The sequence below is a fragment of the Anomaloglossus baeobatrachus genome, chromosome 2, assembly GCF_048569485.1.
Source record: "Anomaloglossus baeobatrachus isolate aAnoBae1 chromosome 2, aAnoBae1.hap1, whole genome shotgun sequence".
NCBI classification, from domain to species: domain Eukaryota; kingdom Metazoa; phylum Chordata; class Amphibia; order Anura; family Aromobatidae; genus Anomaloglossus; species Anomaloglossus baeobatrachus.
This window is the reverse complement of record NC_134354.1, coordinates 527,289,513-527,304,884: the sequence shown is the minus strand read 5'-3', so window position 1 is coordinate 527,304,884 and position 15,372 is coordinate 527,289,513. Positions and strand designations below refer to the sequence as shown.

The 15,372-nt window shown below is 48.1% G+C and overlaps 1 protein-coding gene across 4 annotated transcripts in view; it reads right to left on the bottom strand.

Annotated features, from left to right (window-relative positions):
* Window positions 1-396: 396 nt before the first annotated feature.
* UBE3A (ubiquitin protein ligase E3A) overlaps window positions 397-15,372 on the bottom strand; it is an 88,313-nt gene continuing 73,337 nt past the window's right edge. For all 4 annotated transcript variants that reach the window (XM_075336594.1, XM_075336593.1, XM_075336596.1 and 1 more), the window contains 4 exons: window positions 10,515-10,670; window positions 10,337-10,410; window positions 10,076-10,219; window positions 397-1,504 (listed from right to left, as the gene is read on the bottom strand). In XM_075336594.1, the coding sequence (XP_075192709.1) occupies window positions 1,384-1,504; window positions 10,076-10,219; window positions 10,337-10,410; window positions 10,515-10,670 (495 nt within the window). In that variant the 3' untranslated portion in view covers window positions 397-1,383. The remainder of the gene's footprint in view (window positions 1,505-10,075; window positions 10,220-10,336; window positions 10,411-10,514; window positions 10,671-15,372) is intronic.

Here is a 15,372-nt window from a genome sequence, read left to right as displayed (position 1 = left end):
TACCCAATATGTCAAAAGGTCATGAATGGGTCAAAGCACATTGCTCACATCTAGGATGCGTACACATTTACTATTCTAAATGATAAACCAATTATGTTGTTGGTTAAAAATTGATAATCCCTTTATTTCATATTGCAATATGAGAAAATACCAATACACTTAGAAGTCCAGGAAAAAGAAACAAATACACTTAGGTATATTATTGTTGCTGTTCCCTACAATTAAACAAATTCCAGATTAGGGGAGATGTGTATGTCTGTATGTATATATTGTAAGTAGTGTAAATCACAGTAGGAGTCTGGCCTGAATTAGCTTTGCTCAAGTGACGTGAGGATGGATGGAAAATAGAGTTATAAGAATAATAGGATGCTGAGAATATATAGGGAAGACTTTGGATTGTCAATTTAAAAGGTTTATTCAATATGCAATTCATATTCTTCCTGTAAGTGCACTTTCACAAGCTTATCCCTTTTTCTTTTTTTTTTTCAGGGTGCAAACGTTTATATTTTTTCTTCTCAAGCAACCCACCATATATAGTTTGGCTGAAAATGCACTTGTCAGTAAACACGTTAAAAAAAAAAAATAATAATAAAACCAGCGCTATATTCTACTCCCCTCTTCACAGATCCCAATCAAAGATTTCCTAGTGAAACACAGTATACCTTACAAGACGTGAAGACAACAAATTGTGAAATTATTTTTTTATCTTTAATTTGTATATTTTTTGTGCTGTGGTTGAATTAAAAGGCTGCAAGGCTGTAGTATAACATTCCAAGTACTCCCTTCCATCTTTATTGACTACATAATTATTTTTTTCTGTCACAGAAACGGTTTGGGGCTAGAACAGCAGTAATTGCATCACACTGTTTCCATTATTTCAAGTTTTATAAGTAAACTGTAAAAAGAAAAACAAAAATAAAAGTCAAGAAGGACATAAAAACAAACAAAAAGAAAAATACAGTTCCTGATTTAAGTTGATGCGGGGCATAAACCAAAGCAGTAACTTGAAAGTCTTGAAAAGTGATTCCGGTAAATGATAACATATTTCATCAGAGTATCGGTCGTCAAAGACTCAAGTAGGCTCACATTCAAGGAGTAGTGAACACAAGCAAAAGTGATTTAACCCTTAAAATAAATATTTAGGAAAACCTCTCTGTACATACATGTGAAAGATTGTACAACACTTTCACGCGAGGGGGAGGGAGAAAGACTTTGTTCATATAAGCAGCAGAAATCTGCTGTTCCAGCCCAATGTCCCAGTGGAGGAGGGAGGCACACGTACAGTTGACTACATGTAGCTGACTATCTTATGGCCTTTGTGGACAGGGACTTCAATATTACTGATTGCTATCCCTTTTGTTAAGCTTCCTTTGCCTTTTTAGTTTACAGCATGCCGAATCCCTTGGCATACGTAATAGCCTTTAATAATCTCTCTTTCAGTTTCTCTTTACTTGAGTACTCCGGAAGTAAAAGGACATTAAAGCATGTGTGAGATGTAGGTAACCTGCAGGGAAATAGAGAAAGAGGTTAAAGAACTGTAGGAACATTATTTTAGCAGATGTTTCCAACTATTGAAATTCAATTTTTTGGGCATATCATAAAAGGAGCCCAGCGGTAAAGGCACAGAAGCAACATTTAATAAGATCTGCTAAAATGAGATACATAACAAACCCATCTGAACATGACAACATCCACATTACCTAGAACTTCCCGCAGCCCACTTGCCCCTACAGAGTCAGTCTCTCAAGATTACCTTCTTGCAACCAATTTCATGACTTCCAGAGCAGCTGCTGGTCTCCTGAACTAAACTCAACTGCCTCAAATATGACTATGATATTAGGTCTACAGAAGCGGGGCAGATCCAGAACTTACTATGTAAGACCGTGAAACTTACCCATATGAAGTCGGCTAAAGTCTGCAGTGGTGGGAAACTACTGGTTAGCCATGTTTATTTCAGGCATCAGACGGGGGTACAGATCCCTTAAGTATGGCGACAACCAACCACTAGGTCATTAACCCATTCACCCTCTGACAATTTTCCGTTTTTCTTTTCCTCCCCTTCTTCCAAGAGCCATAACTTATTTTTATGGCAATATAGCTATATGGGGCTTGGTTTTTTTTTTTTGTCGGAAGATTTGTACTTTTAAATGACTCCATTCATTTTACCATATAGTGTACTGGTAAACGGGGAAAAAAAATCTAAGTGCATTGAAATTACAAAAAAAATGCAATTCCACAATGTTTTTCTTACTGTTTTTTTTTTTTTTTATTTACCATGTTCACTATCACTATATGATAAAAGTGACCTGGCATTATGATTCCCCAAGTCAGTATGAGTAGGTAGATACCAAACATATAACTTTATTTTATTTATTTTTTTTAATTTAAGTGGTGGAACCCCCTCCCCCCCTTCCCCAAATCTACTATTCTGGGATAGATACAATGTTTTTATTAAATCTCATTGCATTCCATTGCAGCGAACAAAAAAAAACAAATACTGTAGATTTTGTTTTTTTTACTTCTTATGCAGTGTAAATCGTATTCATTTTTTTAGAATTCGATAGATCAAAAGAAGGGAATTTTGTTTACTTACCGTAAATTCCTTTTCTTCTAGCTCCAATTGGGAGACCCAGACAGTGGGTGTATAGCTACTGCCCTCTGGAGGCCGCACAAAGAACTACACTTAAAAGTGTAAGGCCCCTCCCCTTCTGGCTATACACCCTCCCGTAGGAGTACAGATTCCTCAGTTTTAGTACCAAAGCAAGAAGGAGGAAAGCCAATAACAGTTTCAAAAAACAAATTCAATCCGATAACACGATCGGAGAACTTAAGAAACAACATGAACAACATGTGCACCCGAAAAACGAAACCCTAAGAACAAATAGGGCGGGTGCTGGGTCTCCCAATTGGAGCTAGAAGAAAAGGAATTTACGGTAAGTAAACAAAATTCCCTTCTTCTTTTTCGCTCCTAATTGGGAGACCCAGACAGTGGGACGTCCAAAAGCAGTCCCTGGGTGGGTAAAAAGATACCACATGAACGGGCTGTCAGACAGCCTCTTCCTACAGGTGGGCCACCGCCGCCTGAAGGACCTGTCTACCTAGGCTGGCATCTGCCGAAGCGTAGGTATGCACTTGATAGTGTTTGGTAAACGTGTGCAGACTCGACCAGGTAGCCGCTTGGCACACTTGCTGAGCCGTAGCCTGATGCCGCAATGCCCAGGACGCACCCACGGCTCTGGTAGAATGGGCCTTCAGTCCAGATGGAATCGGAAGCCCAGCAGAACGGTATGTGTGAAGAATTGGTTCCTTGATCCACCGCGCCAGGGTGGATTTGGAAGCTTGCGATCCCTTATGCTGACCAGCGACTAGGACAAAGAGCGCATCAGAACGGCGTAGAGCCGCCGTGCGAGAAATGTAAATCCTGAGTGCTCTCACCAGGTCCAACAGATGTAAACCCTTTTCAAATTGGTGAACTGGATGCGGACACAAAGATGGTAAAGTGATATCCTGATTGAGATGAAAGGAAGAAACCACCTTGGGAGAAAACTCTGGAATTGGACGCAGTACTACCTTGTCTTGGTGAAACACCAGGAAGGGAGATTTGCAAGATAACGCCGCTAGCTCGGACACTCTTCGAAGAGACGTGATCGCCACAAGAAAAACTACCTTTTGTGAAAGCCGAGAAAGGGGAACCTCTTTCAAAGGCTCGAAAGGCGGCTTCTGGAGAGCAATGAGAACCTTGTTCAGATCCCAGGGTTCCAATGGCCGTCTGTAAGGAGGAACGATATGACAAACTCCTTGGAGAAACGTGCGTACTTTAGAAAGCTGTGCCAAGCGCTTCTGAAAGAATACGGATAGCGCGGAGACTTGACCCTTAAGAGAGCTAAGCGACAAACCTTTTTCCAACCCAGACTGCAGGAAGGAAAGAAAAATTGGCAATGCAAATGGCCAGGGAGAAAACCCTTGAGCCAAGCACCACGCTAAGAATATCTTCCACGTTCTGTGATAGATCTTAGCTGAGGATGGTTTTCTAGCCTGTCTCATTGTGGCAACAACTTCATGAGATAAACCTGAGGCCGCTAGGATCCAGGACTCAATGGCCACACAGTCAGGTTCAGGGCCGCAGAATTCAGATGGAAAAACGGCCCTTGAGACAGCAAATCTGGACGGTCTGGTAGTGTCCACGGTTGGCCTACCGTGAGATGCCACAGATCCGGGTACCACGACCTTCTTGGCCAATCTGGAGCGACGAGTATGGCTCGATGGCAGTCGGACCTGATTTTCCGGAGAACTCTGGGTAACAATGCTAGAGGTGGGAACACATAGGGGAGTCGGAATTGCGACCAATCCTGAACCAAGGCGTCTGCCGCCAGTGCTCGGTGATCGTGAGACCGTGCCATGAAAACTGGGACCTTGTTGTTGTGCCGTGACGCCATCAGATCGACGTCCGGCGTCCCCCAGCGGCAACAGATCTGCTGAAACACGTCCGGGTGAAGGGACCATTCTCCTGCGTCCATGCCCTGGCGACTGAGAAAGTCTGCTTCCCAGTTTTCCACGCCTGGGATGTGAACTGCGGATATGGTGGACGCTCTGCTTTCCACCCACGTCAAAATCCGTTGGACTTCTTGAAAAGCTTGGCGACTGCGTGTTCCCCCTTGGTGGTTGATGTACGCCACCGCCGTGGAATTGTCCGACTGAATCCGAATCTGCTTGCCTTCCAGCCATTGTTGGAAGGCTCGCAGGGCAAGATAGATTGCTCTGATTTCCAGAACATTGATCTGCAGGGTGGACTCTTCCAGAGTCCACATCCCCTGAGCCCTGTGGTGGAGATACACCGCTCCCCACCCTGATAGGCTCGCATCCGTCGTGACCACTGCCCAGGACGGGGGAAGGAACGACTTTCCCTGTGACAATGAGGTGGGGAGAAGCCACCAACGCAGAGAGTCCTTGGCAGTCTGAGAGAGGGAGACAGTCCTGTCGAGGGACGTCGATTTCCCGTCCCATTGGCGTAGAATGTCCCATTGTAGAGGGCGCAGATGAAACTGCGCGAACGGGACTGCCTCCATTGCTGCTACCATCTTTCCTAGGAAATGCATGAGGCGCCTCAGTGAGTGCGACTGGCTCTGAAGGAGAGATTGCACTCCAGTCCGTAGCGAGCACTGCTTGTCCAGTGGAAGCTTCACTATCGCTGAGAGAGTATGAAACTCCATGCCAAGATAAGTCAGAGATTGGGTCGGGGTTAGATGAGACTTTGGAAAGTTGATAATCCACCCGAAACTCTGGAGAGTGTCTAGTGCCACCTTCAGACTGTGTTGGCATGCCTCTTGAGAGGGTGCCTTTATAAGCAGGTCGTCTAGATACGGGATGACCGAGTGACCTTGCGAGTGCAGAACAGCTACTACTGCTGCCATGACCTTGGTGAAGACCCGGGGGGCTGTTGCCAGACCGAAAGGTAACGCTACGAACTGCAGGTGTTCGTCGTGTATGACGAAGCGTAGGAAACGCTGATGCTCTGGTGCGATCGGCACGTGGAGATACGCATCTTTGATATCTATTGATGCTAGAAAATCTCCTTGAGACATTGAGGCTATGACGGAGCGTAGGGATTCCATCCGGAACCTCCTGACTTTTACGTGTCTGTTGAGCAACTTTAGATCCAGGACGGGCCGATACGATCCGTCCTTTTTTGGGACCACAAACAGATTGGAGTAAAAACCGTGACCTTGTTCCTGAAGAGGGACGGAGGTCACCACTCCTTCCGCCTTTAGAGCGGCCACCGCCTGCAACAGAGCATCGGCTCGGTCTGGTGGTGGAGAAGTTCTGAAGAAACGAGTTGGCGGACGAGAACTGAACTCTATCCTGTACCCGTGAGACAGAATATCCCTCACCCAACGGTCTTTGACGTGTGACAGCCAGATGTCGCCAAAGTGGGAAAGCCTCCCACCGACCGCGGGTGTGGGAATCGGAGACCGCAAGTCAGGAGGACGCCGTCTTGGCAACGGTTCCTCCGGCTGTCCTTTTTGGGCGTGACTGAGACCTCCAAGAATCTGAGCGTCTCTGGTCTTTTTGAGTCTTTTTTGACGAGGCGAATTGGGACCTGCCCGGTCCTCGAAAGGACCGATAACCAGACTGACCCTTCCTCTGTTGGGGTCTGTTTTGTCTGTGTTGCGGTAAGGATGAGTCCTTACCCTTGGAGTGTTTGATGATTTCATCCAAACGCTCTCCAAACAATCGGTCACGAGAAAAAGGCAAATTGGTTAAGCACTTCTTGGAATGAGAATCTGCTTTCCAATGTCTCAACCACAGGGCCCTACGCAAAACAACGGAGTTGGCTGACGCCACTGCCGTGCGGCTTGTAGCGTCAAGAACAGCATTAATCGCGTACGACGCGAATGCCGCCATTTGCGAGGTCAATGGTGCTACCTGCGGGGCAAATGCACGTGTGACGGAGTCAACTCGCGCAAGCCCGGCTGAGATAGCTTGGAGTGCCCATACGGCTGCAAAAGAAGGCGCTAATGACGCTCCAATCGCTTCATAGATGGATTTCAGCCAGAGCTCCATCTGCCTGTCAGTGGCATCTTTAAGTGCCGCTCCATCTTCAACTGCAACCAAGGATCTAGCTGCAAGCCTGGAAATTGGAGGATCCACTTTTGGACACTGGGTCCAACCCTTGACCACCTCAGGGGGAAAAGGATAGCGTGTATCTTTAAGCCGTTTAGGAAAACGCCTTTCAGGATAAGCGTGGGGTTTCTGGATTGCGTCTCTAAAGTCAGCGTGGTCCAGAAAAGTGCTTAAAGTACGCTTAGGGTATCTGAAATGGATTCTCTCGTGCTGCGAAGCTGACTCCTCCACAAGAGGAGCTGGTGGGGAAATATTTAACATCTTATTGATGTTAAATATAAGATCATTAACTATGGCGTCACCATCTGGTGTATCTAGATTGAGAGCGGTCCCAGGATCAGAATCCTGATCAGTTACGTCCGCCTCATCACCCATAGATTCATCTCGCTGGGATCCTGACCATTGAGATGAATGTGAAGGCCCGTCATAGCGAGCCCGCTTAGGCTGCCCGGGGCCATCGTCCGAGTCAGAGTCTTCACCCTGAGGTGTATATGCCCGTCCCGGAGCTTGGAGCTGAGGGGGACCAGGGGGCAATGATTGCACAGTGTCCGTGGCCTGAAGTACAGGCCTAGCTCGCAATGTGTCAAGAATTTGTGACATAGTGAGAGACATTCTGTCAGCAAAAGCTGCAAACTCAGTTCCTGTCACCTGGACAGCATTCACAGGTGGTACACCCTGGGTCACGTCCAGCAGAGGTCCCGACTGTGCAAGCGCCGCAGGGGCCGAGCACTGCACACAATGGGGGTCCGTGGAGCCTGCCGGTAGAAAAGTCCCACATGCGGTGCAGGAAGCATATAATGTCTGTGCCTTGGCACCCTTGCGTTTTACGGACGACATGCTGCTGGCTCTCTGCAATGTGAGAGAGTCTATAGCCAAAGGGCGACCAGCGCTATGCAATACAAAGTATTTGTAGAAACAAAATACTAAGAATACTACTGGCACAAGAGGGGGTGAGCCCTGAGGGCTGCTTACCGCCCGCTGAATAGCGGGTAAGAGGCTGCAGATTCCTTGTCTGGGTCTCCCCGGCTCCCCTCTGCAGCTCAGCGTGTCAGCAGGAATGGCTGCCGGCGTCTGTGGAGAGGGGCGGTCCGTGGGAGTTCCCAAACAAAAGTGCGGGAAACAGTGTCCCCTCTGTGCCGATTGTGAGGGCTGGAGTATGTAAAAACGACTCCAGCCCTCAGCGCTGATGCACTGGCCAGCGTCCCGCCCCTCTCCTGACTGGCAGGTCTGGGGGCGGGAACGAACGGAAGCAGGCCGCAAAAGCCGGGGACTCGAGTTATCAGCGCGGCCGCCGTAAAAGCGCGGGCCGCGCTGAAGTCCCCGGCGCACCACAAGTGCCAGCCGCGCCGCAGTCCCAGCGGCCGGCATGACCGATTCCTAGACGTGGCCAGCGTCCCGCCCCTCTCCTGACTGGCAGGTCCGGGGGCGGGAACGAACGGAAGCAGGCCGCAAAAGCCGGGGACTCGAGTTATCAGCGCGGCCGCCGTAAAAGCGCGGGCCGCGCTGAAGTCCCCGGCGCACCACAAGTGCCAGCCGCGCCGCAGTCCCAGCGGCCGGCGCGACCGATTCCTAGAAGTGTGCCTGCTTCAGCGAAGCTGAATGAGGCCATGGCACAAGCGCCGTAGCGCTGATGTCCCCCGGCGCACTACAACACCCAGCATGCTGCGGTGTGAGCGCCAAATGCACGGGGACACAGAGTACCTTGAGGAAGCAGGGCCATGTCCCTGATGTACTCCGCTCCATCCAGCATCTTCTCCAGGGGCTGTAGATGGAGCACGGTCTCAGTGCCTGGAGACCAGTAAATCCCACTTCACCCAGAGCCCTGTAAAAAGGGATGGGGAAGGAATCAGCATGTGGGCTCCTGCCGCCGTACCCGCAATGGGTACCTCAACCTTACAAACACCTCCGACATACAGTGGGGTGAGAAGGGAGCATGCTGGGAGCCCTGTATGGGCCCTCTTTTCTTCCATCCGACATAGTCAGCAGCTGCTGCTGACTAGAAACAATGGAGCTATGCGTGCGTGTCTGACCTCCTTGCGCACAAAGCTAAAACTGAGGAATCTGTACTCCTACGGGAGGGTGTATAGCCAGAAGGGGAGGGGCCTTACACTTTTAAGTGTAGTTCTTTGTGCGGCCTCCAGAGGGCAGTAGCTATACACCCACTGTCTGGGTCTCCCAATTAGGAGCGAAAAAGAAATTTTTAAAAACAGCGATACCAATTGCATTGTTTTTTAGAAATTGTTTTATTTGTAATCAAGAAGAAAGGGGGTCATTTGAACTATTTTTTTCATATTTTTAATTTATTTTAAACGTAACTGTATTTAGTTGTCCCTTTAGGGCACTTGAAGCTGCGACTGTCTGATCGCTTCTACTACATAGAGCAGTGCATCACGATCTATCAACATGACATTTGTTTTAGAATATTTATTAGGTCTATAAGGGGGTCCTAATAGTCTTCTGTACTTGGCAGACATGGCTGCCATTGTTTAGCTTCAAAATGCCATCGTAATTTATCGGCACCCACTGATTATTTTGTGGGCTGCTAGATGTGCATACAGAGCGACCACTCTCACTCTGTCACACCGCTTAGTCGCTGTGGTTGTTATTTTATGGTGGCGCCCAAGTGATAAAGAAAGCCAGGATCAGAGCTATGCAGAAAAATGACAAAGCACCAAACTTTGGAAAAAGCTGCACATCGAGAAGAAAGTTGTGGCTTCTATATGCATGGAAGGTATATACGGCATCAGCCTAAAGAAACATGCAAACGTAGACAATAAACGGGAAAGAAAAATGTACAAATTTTTACATGTTCCCCACTTTTTTTTTTTTTTTACCAAACTGCTAAGGGCAATAATGCAAGTCTTCCTGTGTAAGGTGAATGCTTCACTCCTTCACATGTGAATTTCAACAGGATTTTAAGTAATTTTATTTTTGACCATGCAGAGTTATAGAATTGCTTATCCTGCTTTTAGATATATAGGTATTGTAGTACGTTATGAAGCCTAAACTTAAAGGGATTATTCTCAAGTTTAAAAGTTATACCATATCCAATGGATAGCTTCCAAATTGCTGGGGCTCTTTGCTTCGATCACAAGAAATGGGACTCTGAAGGCTCCATATGAATGGAGCAGAGCTTGATCACACGTACCGCTGCTCAATTCATTCTTATTGGAGCACTCTGCCATCTTTGCTGCTTCCATACCTGAATGAATGGAGCGCTAGTGTGGAGGATTGACAGGAGCTCCATTTACAAGGGGCTCTTAAGACCGGCAGAAGTCCTAGTGGTTGGAACCATAGCAATCGGGAAGTTATCCCCTATCCACTCAATAGGGAATTACGCTCGAGGTTGAGAATATCCCTCTAAGGACTGAATGAGCATTCAAAAAAAAAAAAAATAAATAAAAATAGTATCAGTGTCTAAGATACAACAATTACAGCAGTTAAGGGGGCTTACCGGTCTGTATCAGGGCCATTTTTGGCTATAATCATCTTTAGTTTTCCTAGTCCACCCACAGGCGCTCTATCTGTGCCAGTTGTAAACTGTAAGAACAATCTTTTTTGCTCATCGGTAAAAGAATGTACTATATCCCAGAACTCCCTGAAAAAGGAAAACAATGCAAAAAACCATTGCAATAAACCATCAAAGGATGATAACTGTATTCCAGAGGAAGGTACATTGCATTTCTAGGTCTCTCACCAAAATCTCATGTCCTACCTAATAATAAGAGAATCTCTGGTGTAGCCTCCATCATATTCTGTAGTTTCCTTAAGAGCTTGGAAGTCTAAATTCTGAGGAGAAAAAAATAAATACAAAATAAGCAATAGTCCTGCCAGAGAATGAATAATAAGACGTGCTGTGTGACATGGGTAGGAAAGAGACAGAAATGACTTACCCTACTTCCACAGATGAGCAATTCAATTTCCTCCGGCCTAAACAGATACTTGAGGGGGGATTCATTGGTGACCATGTGAAAGCCCCTCCTGAAAGCCTTAAACTGTTTCTCCACAGATTTATTTAAAATGTAATCTGTATAGAGACTGACAAACTCCTGAAACAAAAAAAGCACAGAAGACGCTTGATTAATAAAACAAGTAAAACGCACATCTGACAATAAAGCATAGAACACTTGACAAACTAAATCCTAAACTGTATCCAGTGAAGCGGGCTGCTCTCCGCTTATTGGGATCCAACGTTACAACTATATGGAAGACGTCAAAGGGAAATTATAAGAAAATTCTCATACACTGCCTTGAAGCTAATGTTATACACATAATGGATTTCACATGTGGTTTTTAAGGAATTGTTTTTTTACTTTTTTTTATGGTTTAGTAAAGAAGGGAATTTTGTTTACTTACCGTAAATTCCTTTTCTTCTAGCTCCTATTGGGAGACCCAGACAATTGGGTGTATAGCTTCTGCCTCCGGAGGCCACACAAAGTATTACACTTTAAAAAGTGTAACCCCTCCCCTCTGCTATACACCCTCCCGTGCATCACGGGCTCCTCAGTTTTGGTGCAAAAGCAGGAAGGAGGAAACTTATAAATTGGTCTAAGGTAAATTCAATCCGAAGGATGTTCGGAGAACTGAAACCATGAACCAAAAGAACAATTCAACATGAACAACATGTGTACACAAAGAACAACAGCCCGAAGGGAACAGGGGCGGGTGCTGGGTCTCCCAATAGGAGCTAGAAGAAAAGGAATTTACGGTAAGTAAACAAAATTCCCTTCTTCTTTGTCGCTCCATTGGGAGACCCAGACAATTGGGATGTCCAAAAGCAATCCCTGGGTGGGTAAAAGAATACCTCGATAAAAAGAGCCGAAAACGGCCCCCTCTTATAGGTGGGCAACTGCCGCCTGAAGGAGTCGCCTACCTAGGCTGGCATCTGCCGAAGCAGAGGCATATACCTGATAGTTTTTCGTGAAAGTGTGCAGACTCGACCAGGTAGCCGCCTGACACACCTGCTGAGCCGTAGCCTGGTGTCGCAATGCCCAGGAAGCATCTACGGCTCTGGTAGAATGGGCTTACAGCCCTGCCGGAATTGGAAGCCCACAAGAACGGTAGGCTTCAAGAATCGGTTCCTTGATCTACCGAGCCAAGGTTGACTTGAAAACCTGAAATCCCTTACTCTGGCCCGCGACAAGGACAAAGAGCGCATCCGACCGGCGCCGGGGCGCCGTGCGAGAAATGTAGAGCCGGAGTGCTCTCACCAGATCTAATAAATGCAAATCCTTTTCACATTGGTGAACTGGATGAGGGCCCAAGGGTAAGAAGATATCCTGCTTGAGATGAAACGGGGATACCTTAGGGAGAAAGTCCGGGACCGGACGCAGAACCCCTTATCCTGGTGAAACACCAGGAAGGGGGCTCTGCATGATAGTGCTGCTAGCTCAGACACTCTCCTGAGTGATGTGACTGCCACTAGGAAGGCCACCTTCTGCGAAGGGCGAGGTAGAGAGACCTCCCGCATCGGCTCGAAAGATGGCTTCTGACGAGTCGTCCGCACCTTGTTAAGATCCCAGGGTGCTAACGGACGCTCGTAATACGGGACTATGTGGTCAACCCCCCTGCAGGAACGTGCGGACCTGCGGAAGCCTGGCTAGACGCTTTTGAAAAAACACGGAAAGCGCCGATACTTGTCCCTTGAGAGAGCCGAGACAAGCCCTTGTCCATTCCGGATTGAAGTGAAAGAAAGAAGGAAAAGTGGACAAGGCAAACGGCCAGGGAGTAAAACCCTGATCAGAGCACCAGGATAAGAAGATCCTCCAAGTCCTGGGCTAAATCTCGGCGGACGTTGGTTTCCTTGGCTGTCTCATGGTGGCGATGACATCTTGAGATAACCCTGATGACGCTAGGGGCCAGGGCTCAATGGCCACACCATCAGGATGAGGGCCGTAGTATTCAGATGGAAAAAAAGAGAATTTTGTTACTTACCGTAAATTCTTTTTCTTATAGTTCCGTCATGGGAGACCCAGACCATGGGTGTATAGCTACTGCCCCCGGAGGACACACAAAGTTACTACACTCAAAACGTGTAGCTCCTCCCTCCTAGCATATACACCCCCTGCTAGCCAGTCCTAGCCAGTTTAGTGCAAAAGCTGAAGGAGGACATCCACCCACAAGAAGAGACAGAGTAAAATCCGGAAGAACCGGAACCTCTGTCTACAACAATAACAGCCGGTGAAGACACACGGAACAAGAAACCTGCCAACAGGCAATAGGGAGGGTGCTGGGTCTCCCATGACGGAACTATAAGAAAAAGAATTTACGGTAAGTAACAAAATTCTCTTTTTCTTTATCGTTCCTAGAGACCCAGACCATGGGACGTTCAAAAGCAGTCCATGGGTGGGAATAAACAGACAACTGAGAAGCAGGCAAACCTAACTTCACAAATGGGCGACAGACGCCGGACAAATGCGTCTGCCCAAGCCCGCGTCTGCCAAAGCATGAGCATGCCTTGGGTAGTGCTTCGAAAAAGTATGCAGACTAATTCGAGCTGCAGTCTGACAGACCTACTGAGCCGTAACCTGGTGCCTGAAAGCCCAAAAAGGCGCCGACAGGTCTGATCAAATGTGCTCTGATCCCCGGCGGGGAAGGCACTTGAGTACACTTGTAGGTCTCGGAAATGGCCGACCTAAGCCAACGAACCAGGGTCGGCTTAGATGCCGAGAGACCGCTACGCTGACTAGCAGTCAGCACCAGAGAGAGGTGCACCGCCTAATAACGGCGGTGCGAGACACATAGATCCGGAGCGCCCGCACCAGATCCAGGATATGCAACGCTTCCTCAAGCGATGAACAGGAGCCGGACAAAAGGAAGGCAGGAAAATTGCCCCGGATAAGGTGGAAGCAGTAACCGCCTTAGGGAAAAAAGTCCGGAGTCGGATGAAGACCACCTTGTCTTGATGCAAAAGACCAAAAAAGGGGGTGACTCCGAGAGAGTGCAGCCAGAACTCTCTGGCGGGAAATTATAGCCACTAGAAAGACTACTTTCTGTGAAAGATGAAACAAAGAAACCTCCCCAAGAGGCGCAAAGGGGGGTTTCCAGGAACCGGGAGGACCGGATTAAGGTCCCAGGGCTCCAAAGGCCGCCGGAAGGCGGAATGATGTGAGATGCGCCCTTAAAGGAGCGCACCGGAGCCAGCCGGACGATACGCCGCTGGGACATACTGACAGAGCCGAGACCTGTCCCTTAATGAGGGATAGTCCTAGCTGTAGACCGGACTGTGGAAGGGACAAGAGGGTCGGCAAGGCCAAAAAGGTCAAAGGACACTTTGGAGCTCGAGTCATAGCGGAGATGACTTCAGGAAGGATATCAGAAGTCGCCAAGATCCAGGACTCAAGAGCTACGCCGTCAATCTGAGAATCCAGAATTCTGACGGAAAAAACGGACCTTTTGAGAAAAGGTCTGAACGGTCCGGAAGATGCCATGGCAACCCAACGGACAGAAGGAGCAGGTCAGAGTACCAAGCCTGCCTGGGTCAGTCTGGAGTATGAGAATGACCCGACGGCCCCCTTTACTGATCTTGCGCAGGACTCTGACAAGAGGTAGAGGGTGAAATACGTAAAGAGACGAAGCTGGGATCAAACATGAACCAGTGTGTCTACCGCAAAACCTGAGGATTGTGGACAACGGTTGGACAGCTGAAATAGTCTGCCCCGCAGTTTTCACATCTAGGATGTGGGCTGCGGATACGGTGGACTAGGAGTCCCTTGTCCACTGAAGAATGTTGAGCCGCCAAGATTGCCAGGCGGCTGAGTGTCCCGCCCTGGAAGCTGATGTAGGAAAACGCTGTCACGTTGTCCGACTGGACTCGAATGTGCCTAGCCGCCAACAGATGGTGAAGGCTTAGAGAGCTAGAAATACAGCTCTGATTTCCAGCACATTGATCCAGAGGGCTGATTCGGACAGAGTCCAAGCGCCCTGCGCTCCACGGTGGAGATATACTGCTCCCAAGGCGGATAGGCTTCCATTGACGCCACCGTCTGACCAGCACCTGTATAAGGTGTCTGATAGAACGACGTCGACCGCCAGCGGAGGGACTACTGATCGACTAAGAGCAGCTTCACAAGTGCCGACAGAGTCTCGAATTGCGTCCCTGAGAACCTCTGGTTCGAAGTCAGAGTGGACTTGGACAGAAAGACAAGCCACCCGAATAGGTTAGAGTGGCGAGAGTGAGCGAAGCACTCTACTAAGAGTCAGCACTGGATGAAGCCCCGACAAGAAGGCCGTCCAGGGCAAAAGATCACTGCCAATCCCTAGGGGTGCAGGACCCTAACCACAGCTGCCCCAATGAGAATACTCGAGGGGCCGTGGCTAACCCCAAGGGAAGAGCCACGAATTGGACCACTCCGATTGTCAAAACGTAGTCAACGCTGGTGTGAAACTGCGATTGACTCCTGCAGATAGGCATCTCTGATGCCGATGGCTGCTAGGGAATCTCCTTGGGTTCTTGATTGATCCGGTGAAAAACACACGGAACAAAACCGAGACTCCATGTGAAAACGCCACACCTGACTATGCTTGAAAAGCTAAAGATCCAGGTCGGAAGGCACCGCCCTCGTCGGGGACTAGGAATAGATTTAAGCAAAAATCTCAGAACCGTTCCCAGTCAGGAACCGGTACAATTACTCCATTGGCCTGCAAGAAATGCCACGGCCTGTGAGAAGGCGGAGGAGTTGACAGAAAAAATCTGTTTGGCGGGTGGACAGAATTCCATCCTGTAGCCATGGGGGATATAATCCCGCCCCC